Below are 16,578 nucleotides of genomic sequence, written 5' to 3' on the forward strand. Positions count from 1 at the left end.
GCTGGGGTAACCACGTGTCGGCGTCGGGTCCAGGAATCGGGCCTCCAGCTCCCAGCCCCAGTTTGCGCGCGTCGCCTGTTGTGGAGACGGCCTTGATCGAACCTTCTCCGCTTACTGTTCAGGAACGAGGGAGTAAGAAACATTTTTGTACGTTCATGTCAGTTGGTTTTATCTCGACAGTTGTGTGAACTAAAAACTTTCCGCGTGGTTAATTGAAAAGATCGGATTGACAGACTGGCGAAATGATTGTAATTGTTGCCTCTTCATATAATCTGGATTAACAAGTTGCTGCCTCTATTGTTGGATGCGTAAAACCTCAAGGTAAGAATATTTTATTATTGGGTATTGATACTTCGTTTAAAGAACAGTGGAAAAGTTGCATAAACTTTCGATTTAAATACATGCAAAAGAATGTGTAAAAGAGACCGTCTAAGCTAATTAGTCACCCATGATTAACCTGCGCGTATTTCATATTCTCACAGAAATATGTCTCTGTGACCAGACCCAGTCTGCCAAACTGGGTTTTGTAGAGTCTTTTGTGTTTGTCTGTCCGGTATATGATATCGCAAAATAGAGGCATGCATTTGCCTGTGTGCTTATTTATGAGTACCCATCCTTACGCGTGCATATATAACTGCAAGTGCAAGCAAATAACTGTGTGTGTTAAGATAGGTAAATATAAATAGATAGGTAGATAGATAGACAGATAAGTCTACATATACAGAAAGGTACATAGGCAAATAGTTTTGTGTAATGTATAAATACATAAAAAAATAATAATAATAAATATATATATATATGTATGTATATATATATATATATATATATATATATATATATATATATATATATATATATATATATATATATATATATATATATATATATATATATATATATATATATATATATATATATATATATATATATATATATATATATATATATATATATATATATATATATATATATATACATACATATATATATGAATATATATATATATATATATATATATATATTTAAATATATATAATATATATATATATATATATATATATATATATATATATATATATATATATATATACATACATATATATAAATACAAATATATATACATATATATATGTATATATATATACATATATATAGGTATATATACAAATATATATATATGTATATTTCTATATATATCTATATATATATATGCATATTTGTGTGTGTGTGTGTGTGTGTGTGTGTGTGTGTGTGTGTGTGTGTGTGTGTGTGTGTGTGTGTGTGTGTGTGTGTGTGTGTGTGTGTGTGTGTGGGTGGGTGCGCGTATGTGTGTGTTTGTGTGTGTATGAATGTATACAAATTCACAATAAATAAATAGACATACACACATACATTCATACATACATATATACATTGCAACAGAAACAACGAAGGGAAGAACAAGAAAACACAAGAATATGCCGAAGGCCTTTTTTTCATTATTTATTTATTTATTTATTCATTTATACATATATGTGTGCTTCATGCTCACGGTAATGTGAAGCGATGGTGTGGTAGACTAGGTAGTGCTTGCATGCCCTCTCGCTTACAGCTGCCACCGCTGGCTAGCCTAGTGCTATAAAGGGAGCAGCTTTGCATAAGCCGGTTTATAACCTCTCCAGCATTGAGATGGAGAGGTTATATATATATATATATATATATATATATATATATATATATATATATATATATATATATATATATATATATATATATATATATAAGCCTCCTCGTGGCCACCCATGGAAACTGAGCATCTTGCAGTCCCGAGCTAAGCCGTGGGGGACCTTCGAGCAGCAGGAGGCCCCAGAGGTACAGAGTCATTGCCCACCGGCATGTGGACATGCCATGGCTCCATATCAACTCCTGCCCTTCAGCCCCCTAGGGTAAATGGACGACTCAGGCGAGGCCGGTCTTGCCAGTCTTCTCCCACTAGATTCAGACTCACTGGCAGTGTCTTTTATAATTGGAAATGCTGGGGATAAGGGTGCTGCTCCTCCCACCCAGCAAGTGAGGCGGGCTGTGGGTCCTATTGGAAGGGCGACTGTTGCTCCCATCCCTTGGTGTATAAGGCTCGGGCACTTCTGAAAAGTAATAAGGAACAGCTCATCAGGAATCTTGATTAGGAGGTTGAAGGCCATTTCCTTATAAACAGCTTTTGTCCTGTCTATCAAGCCCTAAGAAAATATAGGTCCAAGCCCTCACAGATGGCTGCAGTCCGTTCAGTGGATGGACGGATCATCTCAGATCATATTGGGGTTTGTGAACGTTGAGCAGAATATTTTAAGCAACTATCAGATAGACCCTTTATTAACAGGTAGTTTGGACGCAAGCAAAACCCACCTATCAGTAAGGAACTCCCTAGACTGGCTGATGTTAGGGAGGTGATCTCTAAGCTGAAAGGTGGAAAAGCTTGCGGACATATGCGAACCACTAAAAGCTGGGGGTTAACCTATGGCACGGGGGTGGCATGTTATCTTGGCTGCTATCTGGAAGTCCTGTTCCATTCCCCTGGACCTGTTGAGGAGTGTGGTCATCCCTCTCTGGAAGGGGAAAGGGGTTCGTTGGGACTGTAGCATCTAGCATGGCATCCCACTACTCAGTATACCAGGCAAAGTTTTTGCATACATTCTGCTGAAATGGATTCGCAACCAGCTAGTAAGGGACCAAAACCGGAAGTCTGAATTCACTCTTTGCAAGCCCTTAATAGTCTGTATCCTAGCGCTTCTAGTTATTATGGAACGCCGTCGGAAGTTCCTCAACTGAAAGGGTTTGACTCGGTGCATCACAAATTGCTATGGAAGATCCTGAGACAGGGGAATTCCAACACGGATTATTGGTTTAATGGCGTCTATATACTGGTACCGAAAGTGCTATAAAGTGTTGTGAGGGCTTGTCGAGCTTCTCCCCTATTAACTCAGAAGCGAGGCAGGGCTGTGTCCCTGCACTAATACTTTTTAACACTTGCATGAACTAGATAATGGACAGAACTACTATCCAAAGATATTGTGTTTTTGCGCGCTGATGTTTACACATTTGTTTGGAATGTGAAGTATCCACAACTTACATCATCGCCTGAAGCAGCCGCAAGCAAATATTTGTGCTATCCATGGCATATCCGCAACTAATGCTCGTGTCATTTGTAATTCATGAATCCCTTGCTCATTAGCATAAAGAAAGGGTGTATATTGGCATGAAAAAGGGTGTATATATCGAGCTGATAGCAAGATCATTCTACAGCTAGTTTAAATACACGATAAATTTTACAATCATCTTAAATAAAGAATCCATTTACGAGTCCCCGCGCCGCGTCCAAACACAAAGTGCTAGAATAAGGCGTAGTATTGATTCACACTCACACCATGCCTACTGACCTACTGCCATATTGTAGACCGTGAATCAGTCTATAAAGACAGTTGGCAAAGATCAATACCGCATGTTAAGAGAGTGATGGCGGTGTCCGCTCCGGTTTCACGCCTTCTGAAATGCTGTCTCGTTCTCTCTTTTTCTCTCTATGTACGTATACACAAACATACATGTGTGTGTGTATTATGCATGTGTGTGTGTGTGTGTGTAATGTATGTGTGTGTATATATGTAAATTATATATATATATATATATATATATATATATATATATATATATATATATATATATATATATATATATATATATATATATATGTAATGTATATATATCATGTATATATATAATGTATATATATATATATATATATATATATATATATATATATATATATATATATATATATATATATATATATATATATGTATGTATGTATATACGTGTGTGTGCGTGTTTGTGTGTGTGCGTGTGCGTGTGCGTGTGCGTGTGTGTGTGTGTGTGTGTGTGTGTGTGTGTGTGTGTGTGTGTGTGTGTGTGTGTGTGTGTGTGTGTGTGTGTGTGTGTGTGTGTGTGTGTGTGTGTGTGTGACAGAGAGAGAGAGAGAGAGAGAAGGATTGGCTTGTAGTTTTAAAAATATCGTTTCGGGCGTGAAAAAGTTGCTTTCGTAGGTTTGGCCTGAAAAAAGTCATTAGATTGCGAATCGAGAATCACACGATAAATTCCACGGTGTTTTAATCCCTATTTCATTTATGATAAAAGACAAAACTAAAAGAGCATCTTGAAGTTTTGGACGACGTCTAAGAACCAATGGGTCTCTACAGTCTTGGAGCAAAGCAGGTTGCACTTAAGTTATGCATAAATGGAGCACTGTGCAAGACTAGGATTGCAGGAAAATTATTGACTGGACTAGCACTGCGCAGAGTGATTAGGAAGGAATACTCTAGCAAGATCATTGTTATTGATTGGTCTCGGGGGAATTCCCTGCGGTTCACTGTGATCCCAAGACTCTGAACACTCTCGATAAAAGGCTGCGAATGCTACAAGGGATATCTAAATAAACGCGTATCGTGTTGATATGGATTAAATTACGCATTCCATGTGAATACGATCGCATGTTGGAATCCCGAAGAATTTACATGCTGTCGACTTGAAAGGTCAGGATTTGACAAACTAATAGCAGACGTTGAACTAAGGAGTTATTTTTAGCCTGTATCCCTCAAACATTATAAGAGCCTCCTGGAAGAAGATAATTGGTCTTCTGCAATATTCCAAAAGACCTGAATTCTGTAACAGAAAGCCTTATGACTTGTTCGCAGAATAGAAATCAAAATAAAACCTCACATAACAAGACAATGTAATGTCGTGACCACAAGAACAAAGTTTGGATGCAGACTGTAATGGCGGGTCGGCGAAACGAGCAAAACGGAAGATTTTAAATGTGAATTGAGTTTTGAAATCAGATTTACAAGCAGTAAATTATCTCTGAGTGCCATATAATGCAGCCTCCTATAGTACTTATTATAAATTAATGCATGTGGCTATTCTGTTTTTTTATGTATTAGTAGATATATATATCTTGTCATATGCTAAATCTTTATACTATGAACAATTTTTAGATACATAGTTACGGAAGTTTTAACCGAATAAGCAAGATTACCTCTGATATATTTCGTTTATGATCATTATCATTATTTTTGTTATTATTATTCTTTATATGTGGGTGTGTGTGTCCCTGTGTGTGTATCCCTGTGTGTGTGTATCCCTATGTGTGTGTGTATGTCCTTGTGTGTGTGTGTATCCCTGTGTGTGCGTGTGCGTGTGTGTATCCCAGTGTGTGCGTCCTCATTAAAGAGGCCATGCCCTGCAGGATGTCCCGCCAGCCCCCTGACGGGTCCCTCCAGCTGCAGTGGGTCTTCGGCTACAACGGACACACGGCCAGGAACAACGTGAAAGTGAACAGCGCGGGGCACTTGGTCTACTACGTGGCGGGCGTCGGGGTCGTGCATGACATCGGCCAGAAGAAACAGGCCTTTTACACGGGCCACAACGATGATATCACCAGGTGAGTGAATAAGAAGGCGAAGGGTAAGAACTGGACACCGTGGGTAAGCTCCAAGATCAGATGTGCATAAAAAGAACGAAGAGAGGGACAGGAAAACATGCGAATGCTTATTTTTTTAATTTTTCTATAACAGATTGGTAGTTATATCCATCTTCCTCTCTTCCTCGCCCTCCGAGTTGGCCTAATTGTCTTCTTGCGGCAGATGTGTTTCGGGTTTAGGTTAGAAGGAATGGATCGTTTAGAATTGGCGGTCTGAGCAAGGTCTATATAAGTACTTACATAGACCTTGGGTCTGAGCATGGCAAGAGAGTCTATAGTACGCTAAGAAATACTTATTCAGCTGCACACTCGATTTTGATTAGACATAATTTATTACATGTGATTTTCCCATGATCATTGTATCATGTCCTTATATTTTTAAATCTACTTATAATATCTGCACTTGATAGCAGCCGCGACGTCATCATTGTTTACACGCGAATATCTTCCATTCTCTTCAAAGTAGCTTGCTCGTATTTCTAATAAAAATACGCCTCAACAATGAGTGCGGACAGCGTCGTATCTTGGACACAGAGTAGCACAATAGCGCTCATCGAGAAGGTGAGGGAATTTAAGTTTCTTGCCTCTGGGATATTGAAAGCCCAGATTTCAAGATGGTTCTGCTCGCCCGTGTGACCAGCAAGTAGGAAAATGGCCAACACACTAGGGTAGGGCTACTTCGAAGGCTAGATATCATGACAAAGAGGGTATTCAATAGACAATTTGTTCAGTATGAATTCTTTATACTACAACCTTTGACGTCTCATATTTTGTCCTAATTGTTAATTCAAATTCAACCTTTTTGCCACAATACACCGCCCCCAATCTTCACCCTATTGCTAAATTTTGAACAAGCCGATAATGGCCTTATATATAATAGATAATTAACCATACTATAAAGTGAGCATAATTAATGACCCATAGTAGGACATTAAAGGAAATTTAGCACCAGAAAATTTATTGCAATGCCTGTTCAATTCCTTATAGCAGATCATCATTGGATTAAGATGAAACAAGACATACCAAGGCATACTAAATCATCACAAAAAATGACCTTATTACACCAGCTTATAAACACAGGAATGAAGATTATAATCTGCCCCACTGACCCTTCCGACACTTCAATGCACTTCAGCCTGGCGATGAGTGCAGACGGCAAGCTGGTGGCGACGGGGCAGATGGGCAAGGACGCCTACATCACCGTCTGGGACTCCTTCACCTGCCAGCCCGTCAGCGTCATCCACGACGGCCACAGCCACAGCGTCACCAGCCTCGCCTTCTCCTCCGACGGCTCCGTAAGCGCAGGGCTTTGGTGACGCGCCGTTGGGAGTGTTGCTTCGGCCTGTGGATACGTGGATGTAGATGTGGATATATAGAGAGAAAGACACTGATGTGCATGTATACAGACAGATAGATGGATATAGATGTAGGTTTGTGTGTTTAAATATGTGTATGTTTGTGTGTGTGTGTGTATGTGTATGCGTGTGTGTGAGTGTATATATATATATATATATATATATATATATATATATATATATATATATATATATGTGTGTGTGTGTGTGTGTGTGTGTGTGTGTGTGTGTGTGTGTGTGTGTGTGTGTGTGTGTGTGCGTGTGTGTGTGTGTGTGTGTGTGTGTGTGTATGTATGCATATATGTATGTATACATATAATATATATATACATATGTGTATAAATATACATGGACATATATGTGTGTGTGTGTGTATGTGTGTGTGTATGTGTGTGTGTGTGTGACAATAACAAGACCCTCCTCCCCCTCAGATGTTGGCGTCGGTGGGCGGGCCCGACCGGAAGCAGGAGCTGATGGTCTGGCTGTGGGAGAAGGGGCGGCGAGTGGCGCAGAAAGTGGCGTACAATGGAAAGGCGAGTTGCTCTCTATTGCACACCCAGGAAATATGATGCGGCGATGTTCGATATATCATAACTCAAATGTTACTAAATGAATCACCATACTTCAGGTGGAGGAAGTGGAGTGGGAGCCCGGGTCCACCACCAAGCTTGTCACCTGTGGAGCGAAGCACGTCCGGTTTTGGAAACTCCGCGGCAACGTTCTCCAGGTAGCTAAGCGTATTTTGCATTGCCACATAATTTTTTTCTGTGCATCCTGTATTGGTTTCTGGTGCGTTGTCTTCCTTTCTTCTCGTGCACTTTCCTTTTGTTATATCTCCTGCCTCTTTGCGTGTTTTTTCTTTCCTCTGCGATCCCGCTTTATTCCTGTATTCATGTCGCCACTATACTTTGTGAAAGTGTGAGTGAGACGGGAGAACGAGTACCTTGTAAAATATGTGTATATATTTATATACAATTTATAAAAGCCATAACAGAGAGAGAGAGGAGAGAGAGGAGAGGGGGAGAGAGAGAGAGAGAGAGATGGAGAGAGAGGGAGAGAGAGAGAGAGAGATGGAGAGAGAGGGAGAGAGAGAGAGAGACAGAGAAAGAAAGAGAGAGAGGGGGGGGAGGGGGAAGAAAGCGGGAGAGCGAGAGAGAGAGCGAACCCTAAAATCCCTAACACCGTGACTTACTGCAGAGTGTCTCGGGAGTGTTCGGCGGCGAAGGAGTGTCGGACCAGGTGAGCGTGACCCACATGGCCGACGGGCGCGTGGTGACGGGCTCCGACTGCGGCCACCTCTACGTGTGGGCCAACGCCAAACTAGAATCGGTCGTAAAGGATGTTCATCCGGTGAGTTTAACCTAATGTTGGCAATAGACGACCGTAAATTTATTGTCTTAAAATAAGTCATTGTTCATCTCATGTTAGCAAAGTATAATTGGAATTCATTTTCTTCTCAGTAGTAGACGTGTGTCTAACAGGATCTAAAGACGATGATCATGCAGAAAATAGCCATATATCTGGAAGGCGGTCAGTTATAGGTGTATGAATGTTGGCCATAAAACAAATAAAATTGAAAATCAAAGTTAATTCTGAAAAAAAATCCCTAAAAATCCAAGAGGACTACAACAGTATGCCATTATTTTACTACACTCTTATAACGAGAACTTTACAGTTGCAAGGGTGACATACCAATCTTAAGCTTTATCTGCCAAACAAAAACGCACAATAGTAGTTCAGTTGAAGTCGTTCCTCTACCTTCATGACTACCAACCTTCCAGGGAGGAGTGCTTGTGACGGAGGTGTACCCTAATGGGCTCTTGACTGGGGGGAAGGACGGTTCCATCAGCATGTTTGACAAGGACCTCAACAAAGTAGCAACAGTACCAGGTAAAGGGTACATCCACTTGTACACTTGATTACGTAAATGAACTCTCCGGTGGTATTACTTTTATTTTTCTTATGATGAACAGATTCATAAATGGTTCATTTGTTCCAGAAGCTCCCAGCCTGGTGTACGACGTGGCCGGACCCATACACTCTCTCGCCGTTTTCAACGAGATGGTCAGACTCTCCCCCCTTCCCTCCTCTTCTCTCGTCTCTCTCTCTCTCTCTCTCTCTCTCTCGCTCTCTCTCTCTCTCTCTCTCTCTCTCTCTCTCTCTCTCTCTCTCTCTCTCTCTCTCTCTCTCTCTCTCTCTCTCTCTCTCCCTGCATTCATATACGTTTGCAACTGGCTTTACCATATCCTTTGGCATATTTCAAATACAACCGACAGTCACATTAACCCAGACCTGCCCTCGCTAAGTTTTCTTGACCACCGGCCGGCTTTGCCTTTCCAGGTCATCGCAGGAACCGAAAAGAACGAAATTTGGACCGTGCGAGCTCAGGACAATGACGGGTTTTCGGCGGCGTGCATCGTGCAGGGCCACGGACTGGGGGAGGTCTGGGGTCTGGCCACGCACCCCTCCAGACCCGTCGCCGCCACCGCCTCCGATGACTTCACTGTGAGGTGAGTGTGGAACCTCTGGTTTATTTTTATTTATTTCTCTCACCGCACATACTATTCATATGTATACTTTGTATGTATTATTTTATGTGTAAACGAGGGGCCGAGGCAGACGGTTCAGCCACGTCTCTATAATACACAACAACAACAACGTCGACAAGTGTGTATATATACATGCAAAAGTTAACATTAAAAAATCCGCCAACCTCAGGACCAGAGGAGTGCCGGATTTTTGGTTATACATGCTGTATATGTTTAACGGGGAAAGGACTACGTGGACAGTAAGAAAATTCGACACTGAATGAAAAATAAAGCTAAATAGCTATATAGCAGATGGACTGTCAGAATGATCAACCTCACAACTGACAGTAACAGCACTCCAAAATCAGTGCCGGAAATCTGAAGGACCGAATTATCTAAAGCCGGATTTTTTTTGCCAGCCTGTATATATATAATATCTATCTATCTATCTATCTATCTATCTATCTATCTATATCTATATATATATATAGATATATGTATATATATATATATAAATATATATATATATATATATATATATATATATATATATATATATATATATATATATATATACACCCACACACACATATATATATATATATATACATATCTATCTATCTATGTATATGTATATATATATATATATATATATATATATATATATATATATATATACATGTATACACATATACATGTAATCATTGCATATATATATATATGCATATATACGCACTGACTATACCTGTATTAAACAACGTATGGATAACACTGTAAGATTCAGAATTATACAGAACGTGGAAGTTGCGTAGAGAGGTGGGGAATTTCCAACTTTTTATTCAAGATATCTTTATTTCCACTTTTCTCTATTTGTCTATCTATCTTACTCTCTATATTTATCTATGTCTATCTATATATCTATATCTAACTATCAATCTATCTATATCTGTCTATCTATCTATCTATCTATCTATCTATATATCTATCTATCTATCTATCTATCTATCTATCTATCTATCTATCTATCTATCTATCTATATATATATATATATATATATATATATATATATATATATATATATATATATATATATATAGGGGGGGTCTATATATCTCTTTTCATCTATCTACGCATCTATATTTTTTCTTGTCTCTAAAAAACGAATTGCAGCAAATACAAGAATTTGAAATGTCATATTATCTCACCTATCGTAGCGGGCAGTTTGAACAGTATGTCAGTGTAAGAGAACGCACCTCATGTCGTCCGACTCCCTCCTTCACCCTCCCCCCTCCCCCCTGGCAGGCTGTGGGACCTGGAGGAGCACCGGCCGATGACGACGGCGACGATGGACGTGCAGGCGCGGTCGGTGGCCTTCAGTCCCGATGGCCAGCAATTGGCGGTCGGCCTCACTCTCGGGATATTTATCATTCTCGATGCTGAGTAAGGAATATTGATGATTTTTTTTCTTGTTACCGTTTATATTCATTTATTGTGTATTTATTGGTTGATTTCGAATTCGTTGTGTGTTCAGTGGTTTTCGTTTGGATGTGTATTTTACATATCGCTGGCTGAGTAAGAACTAATGGCGATAACTTTTCGTTTTGATGTTTTATTTTCTTTTTGCGGTATACTATTGTACATTCTTCGTTGTTGTATTTCTAGTATCTTATCTTGATCTTGTGAAATGTAGGAGTTTTAAAAAGTCCATAAAGATAGCAACTAATCATATATATTACCCATGATTCTGTATTTCCGATACCTGGTGCATGGACTGTAGTGTATGAACCTTGTAAGCGGAGGGACTGGACGATACATTAAGCTGACCTAAAATCCCTCTAAAAGTCGAAATTGAATAGATAAATATGATATAAATAAAATAAAAAAGCATTTAATGCATGCGTCAGTCGTCCATTTATCTATTTCATTGTGCATTTGTGATTCGCTCTTTCTAGGATTTCTTTTGGTAGAAGCATCTATTATCATTATCATTATCATCTTTATTACACCATTTTAACCAGTGTTGTTGCTATTATTATTGTTTTTGTTATTGTTGTGATTATTGTTTTTATTTTCATCATTTTTATTATTGTCATTAACATAATTATTAGTACTATCTTCATCATTAAAAACATCATTTAGATTACAAACCCCCTTTCGTATAGAAATACCCGTGGCATCTTACAACCAGACATTATCGCTTACAAAAACTAAAACCGCATTTCCTCCAGGCACCTCGAGGAGCAGTTCCGTGTGAGCGACCGCAAGGAGGTGCGCCACGACCTCAAGTACTCACCCAACGGGGAATTCTTGGCTGTGGCCTCAAATGATAACTTTGTAAGTGCCTTCCAGATATCTCTAGCTTATCCACTTTTTAAAATATCACCTTTATATCATCTTTCTATTCATTATTGATGATAAGTGAGAAAGGTGAAAGTGATTACATTTCCAGGTGGACGTGTACGCCGTGGAGAGCGGTTACGAAAGGACGAAGGTGCTGTCGGGTGCCTCCTCCTTCATCACTCACCTCGACTGGTCTAGCGATTCCCTTTACATCCAGGTGAATACAGGCGACAGTCAGAGGCTTATCTACAACGTGTTAGGTAATACCCTAAGTCAATACAGTCAAGGTGACGTCAGTAGATCATAACGTCTATGTATTAACTCAGAATATGAACATATGCAGAACAACGCTCATGAATCACAAATTTCATTCATAAAGAGAGTTTAAGAGAATGAGCGTAATATATCATGTACATTACCATATGACAAATCTGTGACTGTGCACAGAGGAGGCCATCGTGGACGAGAGCTCCATTCCATCGGTGGGCTGGTCCACTTGGACGGGCGTGCTGGGGCCTCAGGTTGCCGGGCTCTGGCACAAGTACGCTGACGTTTCTGACATCAACGCCTCGGACGCTAACTTCTACTACAACATAATCGTAACTGGCGACGACTTTGGTCTTCTCAAGCTATTCAGATTCCCTTGCACAAAGAGAGGTGAGACTGCTATTGCGAAAGCCTTGGTATTACCGTATATGTATGAAATTTTGAGAGTATTTTTATGTTTAATTGCACATTTGTATAAATGTGCGAAACAAGTCAACCGCCAAATCAGAACGTTTCTACCTTCTTATCCTCTACCAATTCCTCCACATTTTTTTTCTTCTACTTCTTTCTCCTCCTCCTCCTCCTCCTTCCTATTGTTGTTATTATTATTATTATTATTATTATTATTATTACTCCTCCTCCTCCTCCTCCTCCCTGTCCAGGCGCGAAATCCCGGAGCTTCGTGGGCCACAGCGCGCACGTGACCAACGTCAGGTGGACCAACGATTCCGAGTACGTGGTGTCTGTCGGGGGAGCCGACCACGCCGTCTTCCTGTGGAGATTTCGACCCTCAAGAAAGTCCTCTCCCAGGATGGACTTAGGTTAGGCGCTCCTTTATCGTTATTTTTAACGTTCCAATACATTATTTTCCTTATCAAATAGTTAGCATAGTTATAGCTGTGATATTTGAATATTTGTTTCGGTCTGATTTCAATAATTTTCCTTACTAGTGTAGTTCCATAACTGTCGTTAGTTTTTTTGTTATGATTAATGTGCCATTAATACCAAAAGTTATCGTTATCTTGATCACGGTCTCATCGTTGTTATAATCTTATTGTAACATGCTATGGCGATTTTTTGATTTCTTAAAACAATATGCCCATTATGATTATCATTTCGTTTTTACTACACCTTTTTTGTCATTCCTGCATTATATACATAGAAAAATTATACAAACATTGTCTCCAGAGAGTCTGACCGCAAAACTTTAAGCTCCCCTTGTACCCCGTCAGTGAGGCTTCCGTCCTCCGTTGAAGACGAGTCTGACGACGATGTCCTGGACACGGAGGACGAGCTCGAGGGCATTCCCGAGCTCACCCTCGACCTAGAGGAAGAGCTCGCCGGGTCGACAAGATCGTCCGGGTTGGTGTGGTGAACAATTTATTTTTTTGAGACAGGTTTTTTTTTCAAGTTTATGTGAAAAGTCTTTTGTTAATCCTGAAAGTGGTCTTAGTCTTTCTCTTAGTAAGGGTAGACGCTGAAACCACAGTAACTAGATAGATCACCTTGACTGCAGTGCAAGATTTCCAAAGTGATATTACATACGGATATCTAGGTAAAACGTAGTTTGCCCATGTTTCAGCAGCTGATTGAGCAAAACTGACATTCATAGTACCAAATTTACGCATCACAATAAAGCCGCCATACCACTTGCACAGCAGACGCAGCAGGAGGAGGACAGACGACGCCACGCCCGGGGTCGACGTCGCAACCGACTCGACCTTCGCGAAGCGCCGCGCCGCCACGGACGAGAACGAGAAGGCCAACGTCGCGCCCATTCACGCCCTCTCCGTGAGCCATATCTTCGGGTATGTCGCCGTATGTGTTGTTAAGTCGTTTCTGAATTCTAAAAGGTAAATTCACACATATTTTGAAGAGAAATGTTTACGAGTAGGAGTCTTGCTTTTAAACGGAGAATTACTTCTTTCTTTCTTTCTACTTCTCAGGTATCGTGCCCATGAATGTCGCAACAACGCCCACTGGTTAAAGGATGGGCGTGTGGTGTACCACGTCGCAGCGGTGGGGATCGTGTGTGATCCTCAAACGCTTCGTCAGGAGCACTACCTCCACCACACAGACGACATCCTGTGCTTAGCTGTCCATCCGGGAGGGGAGTTGGTCGCCTCGGGTCAGGCAAGTGAATTTGGAGAGAATTACTATCATATTACCGGAACTCTTAAGGAGGCTTTCTCTTTCCCTGGCAGTTTTATGATAACCAGAGACTGGCATGATGTTTCCTAGATGGTAGCGAACAGGTCAGATTGTTGCTATTTTCATTTTTAAGGGTGTTTTGTATCAGCTGGGAAGTAACGTAGATGTTGCAAATTATTTTCCAACTCTAAGATGAGTGTGTGCATTGCTGCAGATCGGGAATGAGGCGACGGTTCATGTGTGGGACGCGGTAGACCACAGGATCTTATCCCTCCTTCAGGGGGGTCATAAGAGAGGCGTGTCAGCGGTAGACTTTTCCTCAGACGGGGAGCGCCTGGCATCTTTAGGGCTCGACGACTACCACACACTCGTTGTTTGGAACTGGCGCAAGGGATACAAGCTCGCCAACGCCAGGTTTGTGGACAGATTTACTTATAAGTCGTATCACTTTTTGCAGGTTTTCTTTCTCCAATATATCATCTTGACACTTTGACCCCTAAACACCAGATCCTCCTGTGTCCTCCCTTCAGCTGTGTAACATAAACACGGTACATGTACTCCTTGTAATCTACCTGATTCCTCTCTTTCTTTCTCATCTACTCTCTTCCGATATCATTCCCACCTGCCTTTCTACCTCGCCGCCAGTAATCCTCTTCCCACTTCCAGAGGCCACAGCGACAAGGTCTTTGGGTTGAGGTTCAGCCCCTCCAACAGCCATCGCTTAATAACCTTCGGCGTGAAGCATGTGAAGGTGTGGAACCATGTCGGCGGCGGACTGACCCATCGCCAGGTTTCGCTGGGCCGCAAATTGAAACAGGTATGGCTTGGTTAATGGAGACTTGAACAGGGACTTGTTTATTTGTTACGTGTAAATGATTCTCCAGTACAAATGTGAAAGTACAAATGTCAGATTTCAATAAACCAGGAACGGTACTATCGACGTTGCAGGAAACAGCTCTGTGCAGTGCAGTAGGAGGAGGCGAAGGGTCGGAGGAGTGGTGGGTGGTCGGCATGTCGTCGGGCACCGTGCTAATCATCCGAGACCTTAAGGTGGAACGCGTAGTGAAGGCTCACAAGGCCCCTATGTACGCAATCCTAGTGACTAATGAGGTGAGTAGCGTTGACAAATATTTGAATACATGCATCTGCAGATAAAGACGAAATAAGATGAGCGGATATTTTTAATGCTGACTGCATTGATAAGTCGGCCTTTAAAATTTGACAGAACATCTGGACGGCGGGGCAAGGGGGCTACGTGTGCAAGTGGGACCGGGAATTCACCAAGTGTCTGAAGGTGTTTCCAGTAAGCGACCACTTTCTGGCGGAGACCGCGGCGGTGGCCTTCACCTCCGCTCAGCCGGGCCTCCGCAGCCTCTCCGCCGCCCCGGGAACCAACTCGCCCATCCTGGTGGCGACCCAACACGCTGAACTCCTTCTTATGGACGAAGAAGGGCAGCTCAATATAATCGTCCAGGTTGGCTGCAGAATCAATTCAAGTAAACTCTTTGCAATAAGAAACTCTTTGGCTTTAGCGCTGAAAGTTTAAAGGAACACATTAACAAAGCCTCGCTCTGCAGGGCCACGGCAAGGGCGAGGTATGGGGTCTGGACACGCACCCTCAGCTGATGGAGGCGGTGACGGTGGGCGACGACAACACCCTCCGTCGCTGGGGCTTGGAAGAGAACCTGGCTCTCGGCTCAGTCAGCCTGAGGAAGGCCGCGCGGTGCGTGCACTTCCATCCCTCCGCCATGTTTGTGGCCCTCGGCTATCTTGACGGTAAGTCCCTAACGAGATCAGATTAAAGGTTTTATAGGCTTTAGAAAGAAAGGTATTTTGATCTCTCAATCTATCTATCTATCTCTCTCTCTCTCTCTCTTTCTATCTATCTCTCTCTTTCTCTTTCTCTCTCTCTTTCTATCTCTCTCTCTTTCTATATCTTTCTCTTTCTATCTCTTTCTCTTTCTATCTCTTTCTCTTTCTATCTCTTTCTCTTTCCATCTCTCTCTCTCTCTCTCTATCTATCTATCTATCTATCTATCTATCTATCTATCTATCTATCTATCTATCTATCTATCTATCTATCTATCTATCTATCTCTCTCTCTCTCTTTCTATCTCTCTCTCTTTCTATCTCTTTCTCTCTCTCTCTTTCTCTCTCTGACTCTCTTTCTTTCTCTATCTATTTATCTGTCTATTTCTCTATCTATTTCTATATCTATCTTTCTATATCTGTCTCTTTCTATCTCTATCTCTTTCAAGCTCTTTATCTGTCCAGCTCTCTCTCTCTCTTTCTGTCTCTCTCTCTTTCTACCTCTCTCTCTTTCTATCTCTTTCTTTTTCTATCTCAATCTCTTTTTATCTCTCTTTCTATCTCTTTCTCTCTCTCTCTCTCTTTCTCTCTTTTTTTTACTCTCTCTCTTTCTTTGTCTAT

The 16,578-nt window shown here is 41.2% G+C and overlaps 1 protein-coding gene across 1 annotated transcript in view; it reads left to right on the forward strand.

Moving 5' to 3' along the window:
* Positions 1 to 16,578, forward strand: part of LOC113808747 (echinoderm microtubule-associated protein-like 6) — a 38,462-nt gene continuing 21,884 nt past the window's right edge. The window contains exons 1-22 of the mRNA XM_070127671.1: positions 1 to 321; positions 5,273 to 5,467; positions 6,642 to 6,801; positions 7,293 to 7,394; positions 7,490 to 7,588; positions 8,059 to 8,211; positions 8,643 to 8,751; positions 8,861 to 8,925; positions 9,202 to 9,371; positions 10,693 to 10,830; positions 11,619 to 11,724; positions 11,840 to 11,990; positions 12,178 to 12,387; positions 12,660 to 12,818; positions 13,230 to 13,359; positions 13,656 to 13,805; positions 13,944 to 14,130; positions 14,363 to 14,562; positions 14,815 to 14,965; positions 15,097 to 15,258; positions 15,374 to 15,622; positions 15,726 to 15,848. Of these exons, the coding sequence (XP_069983772.1) occupies positions 305 to 321; positions 5,273 to 5,467; positions 6,642 to 6,801; positions 7,293 to 7,394; positions 7,490 to 7,588; positions 8,059 to 8,211; positions 8,643 to 8,751; positions 8,861 to 8,925; positions 9,202 to 9,371; positions 10,693 to 10,830; positions 11,619 to 11,724; positions 11,840 to 11,990; positions 12,178 to 12,387; positions 12,660 to 12,818; positions 13,230 to 13,359; positions 13,656 to 13,805; positions 13,944 to 14,130; positions 14,363 to 14,562; positions 14,815 to 14,965; positions 15,097 to 15,258; positions 15,374 to 15,622; positions 15,726 to 15,848 (3,186 nt within the window). The 5' untranslated portion in view covers positions 1 to 304. The remainder of the gene's footprint in view (positions 322 to 5,272; positions 5,468 to 6,641; positions 6,802 to 7,292; positions 7,395 to 7,489; positions 7,589 to 8,058; positions 8,212 to 8,642; positions 8,752 to 8,860; positions 8,926 to 9,201; positions 9,372 to 10,692; positions 10,831 to 11,618; positions 11,725 to 11,839; positions 11,991 to 12,177; positions 12,388 to 12,659; positions 12,819 to 13,229; positions 13,360 to 13,655; positions 13,806 to 13,943; positions 14,131 to 14,362; positions 14,563 to 14,814; positions 14,966 to 15,096; positions 15,259 to 15,373; positions 15,623 to 15,725; positions 15,849 to 16,578) is intronic.

This window comes from Penaeus vannamei, chromosome 12 (assembly GCF_042767895.1).
Source record: "Penaeus vannamei isolate JL-2024 chromosome 12, ASM4276789v1, whole genome shotgun sequence".
Classification (NCBI taxonomy): Eukaryota; Metazoa; Arthropoda; class Malacostraca; order Decapoda; family Penaeidae; genus Penaeus; species Penaeus vannamei.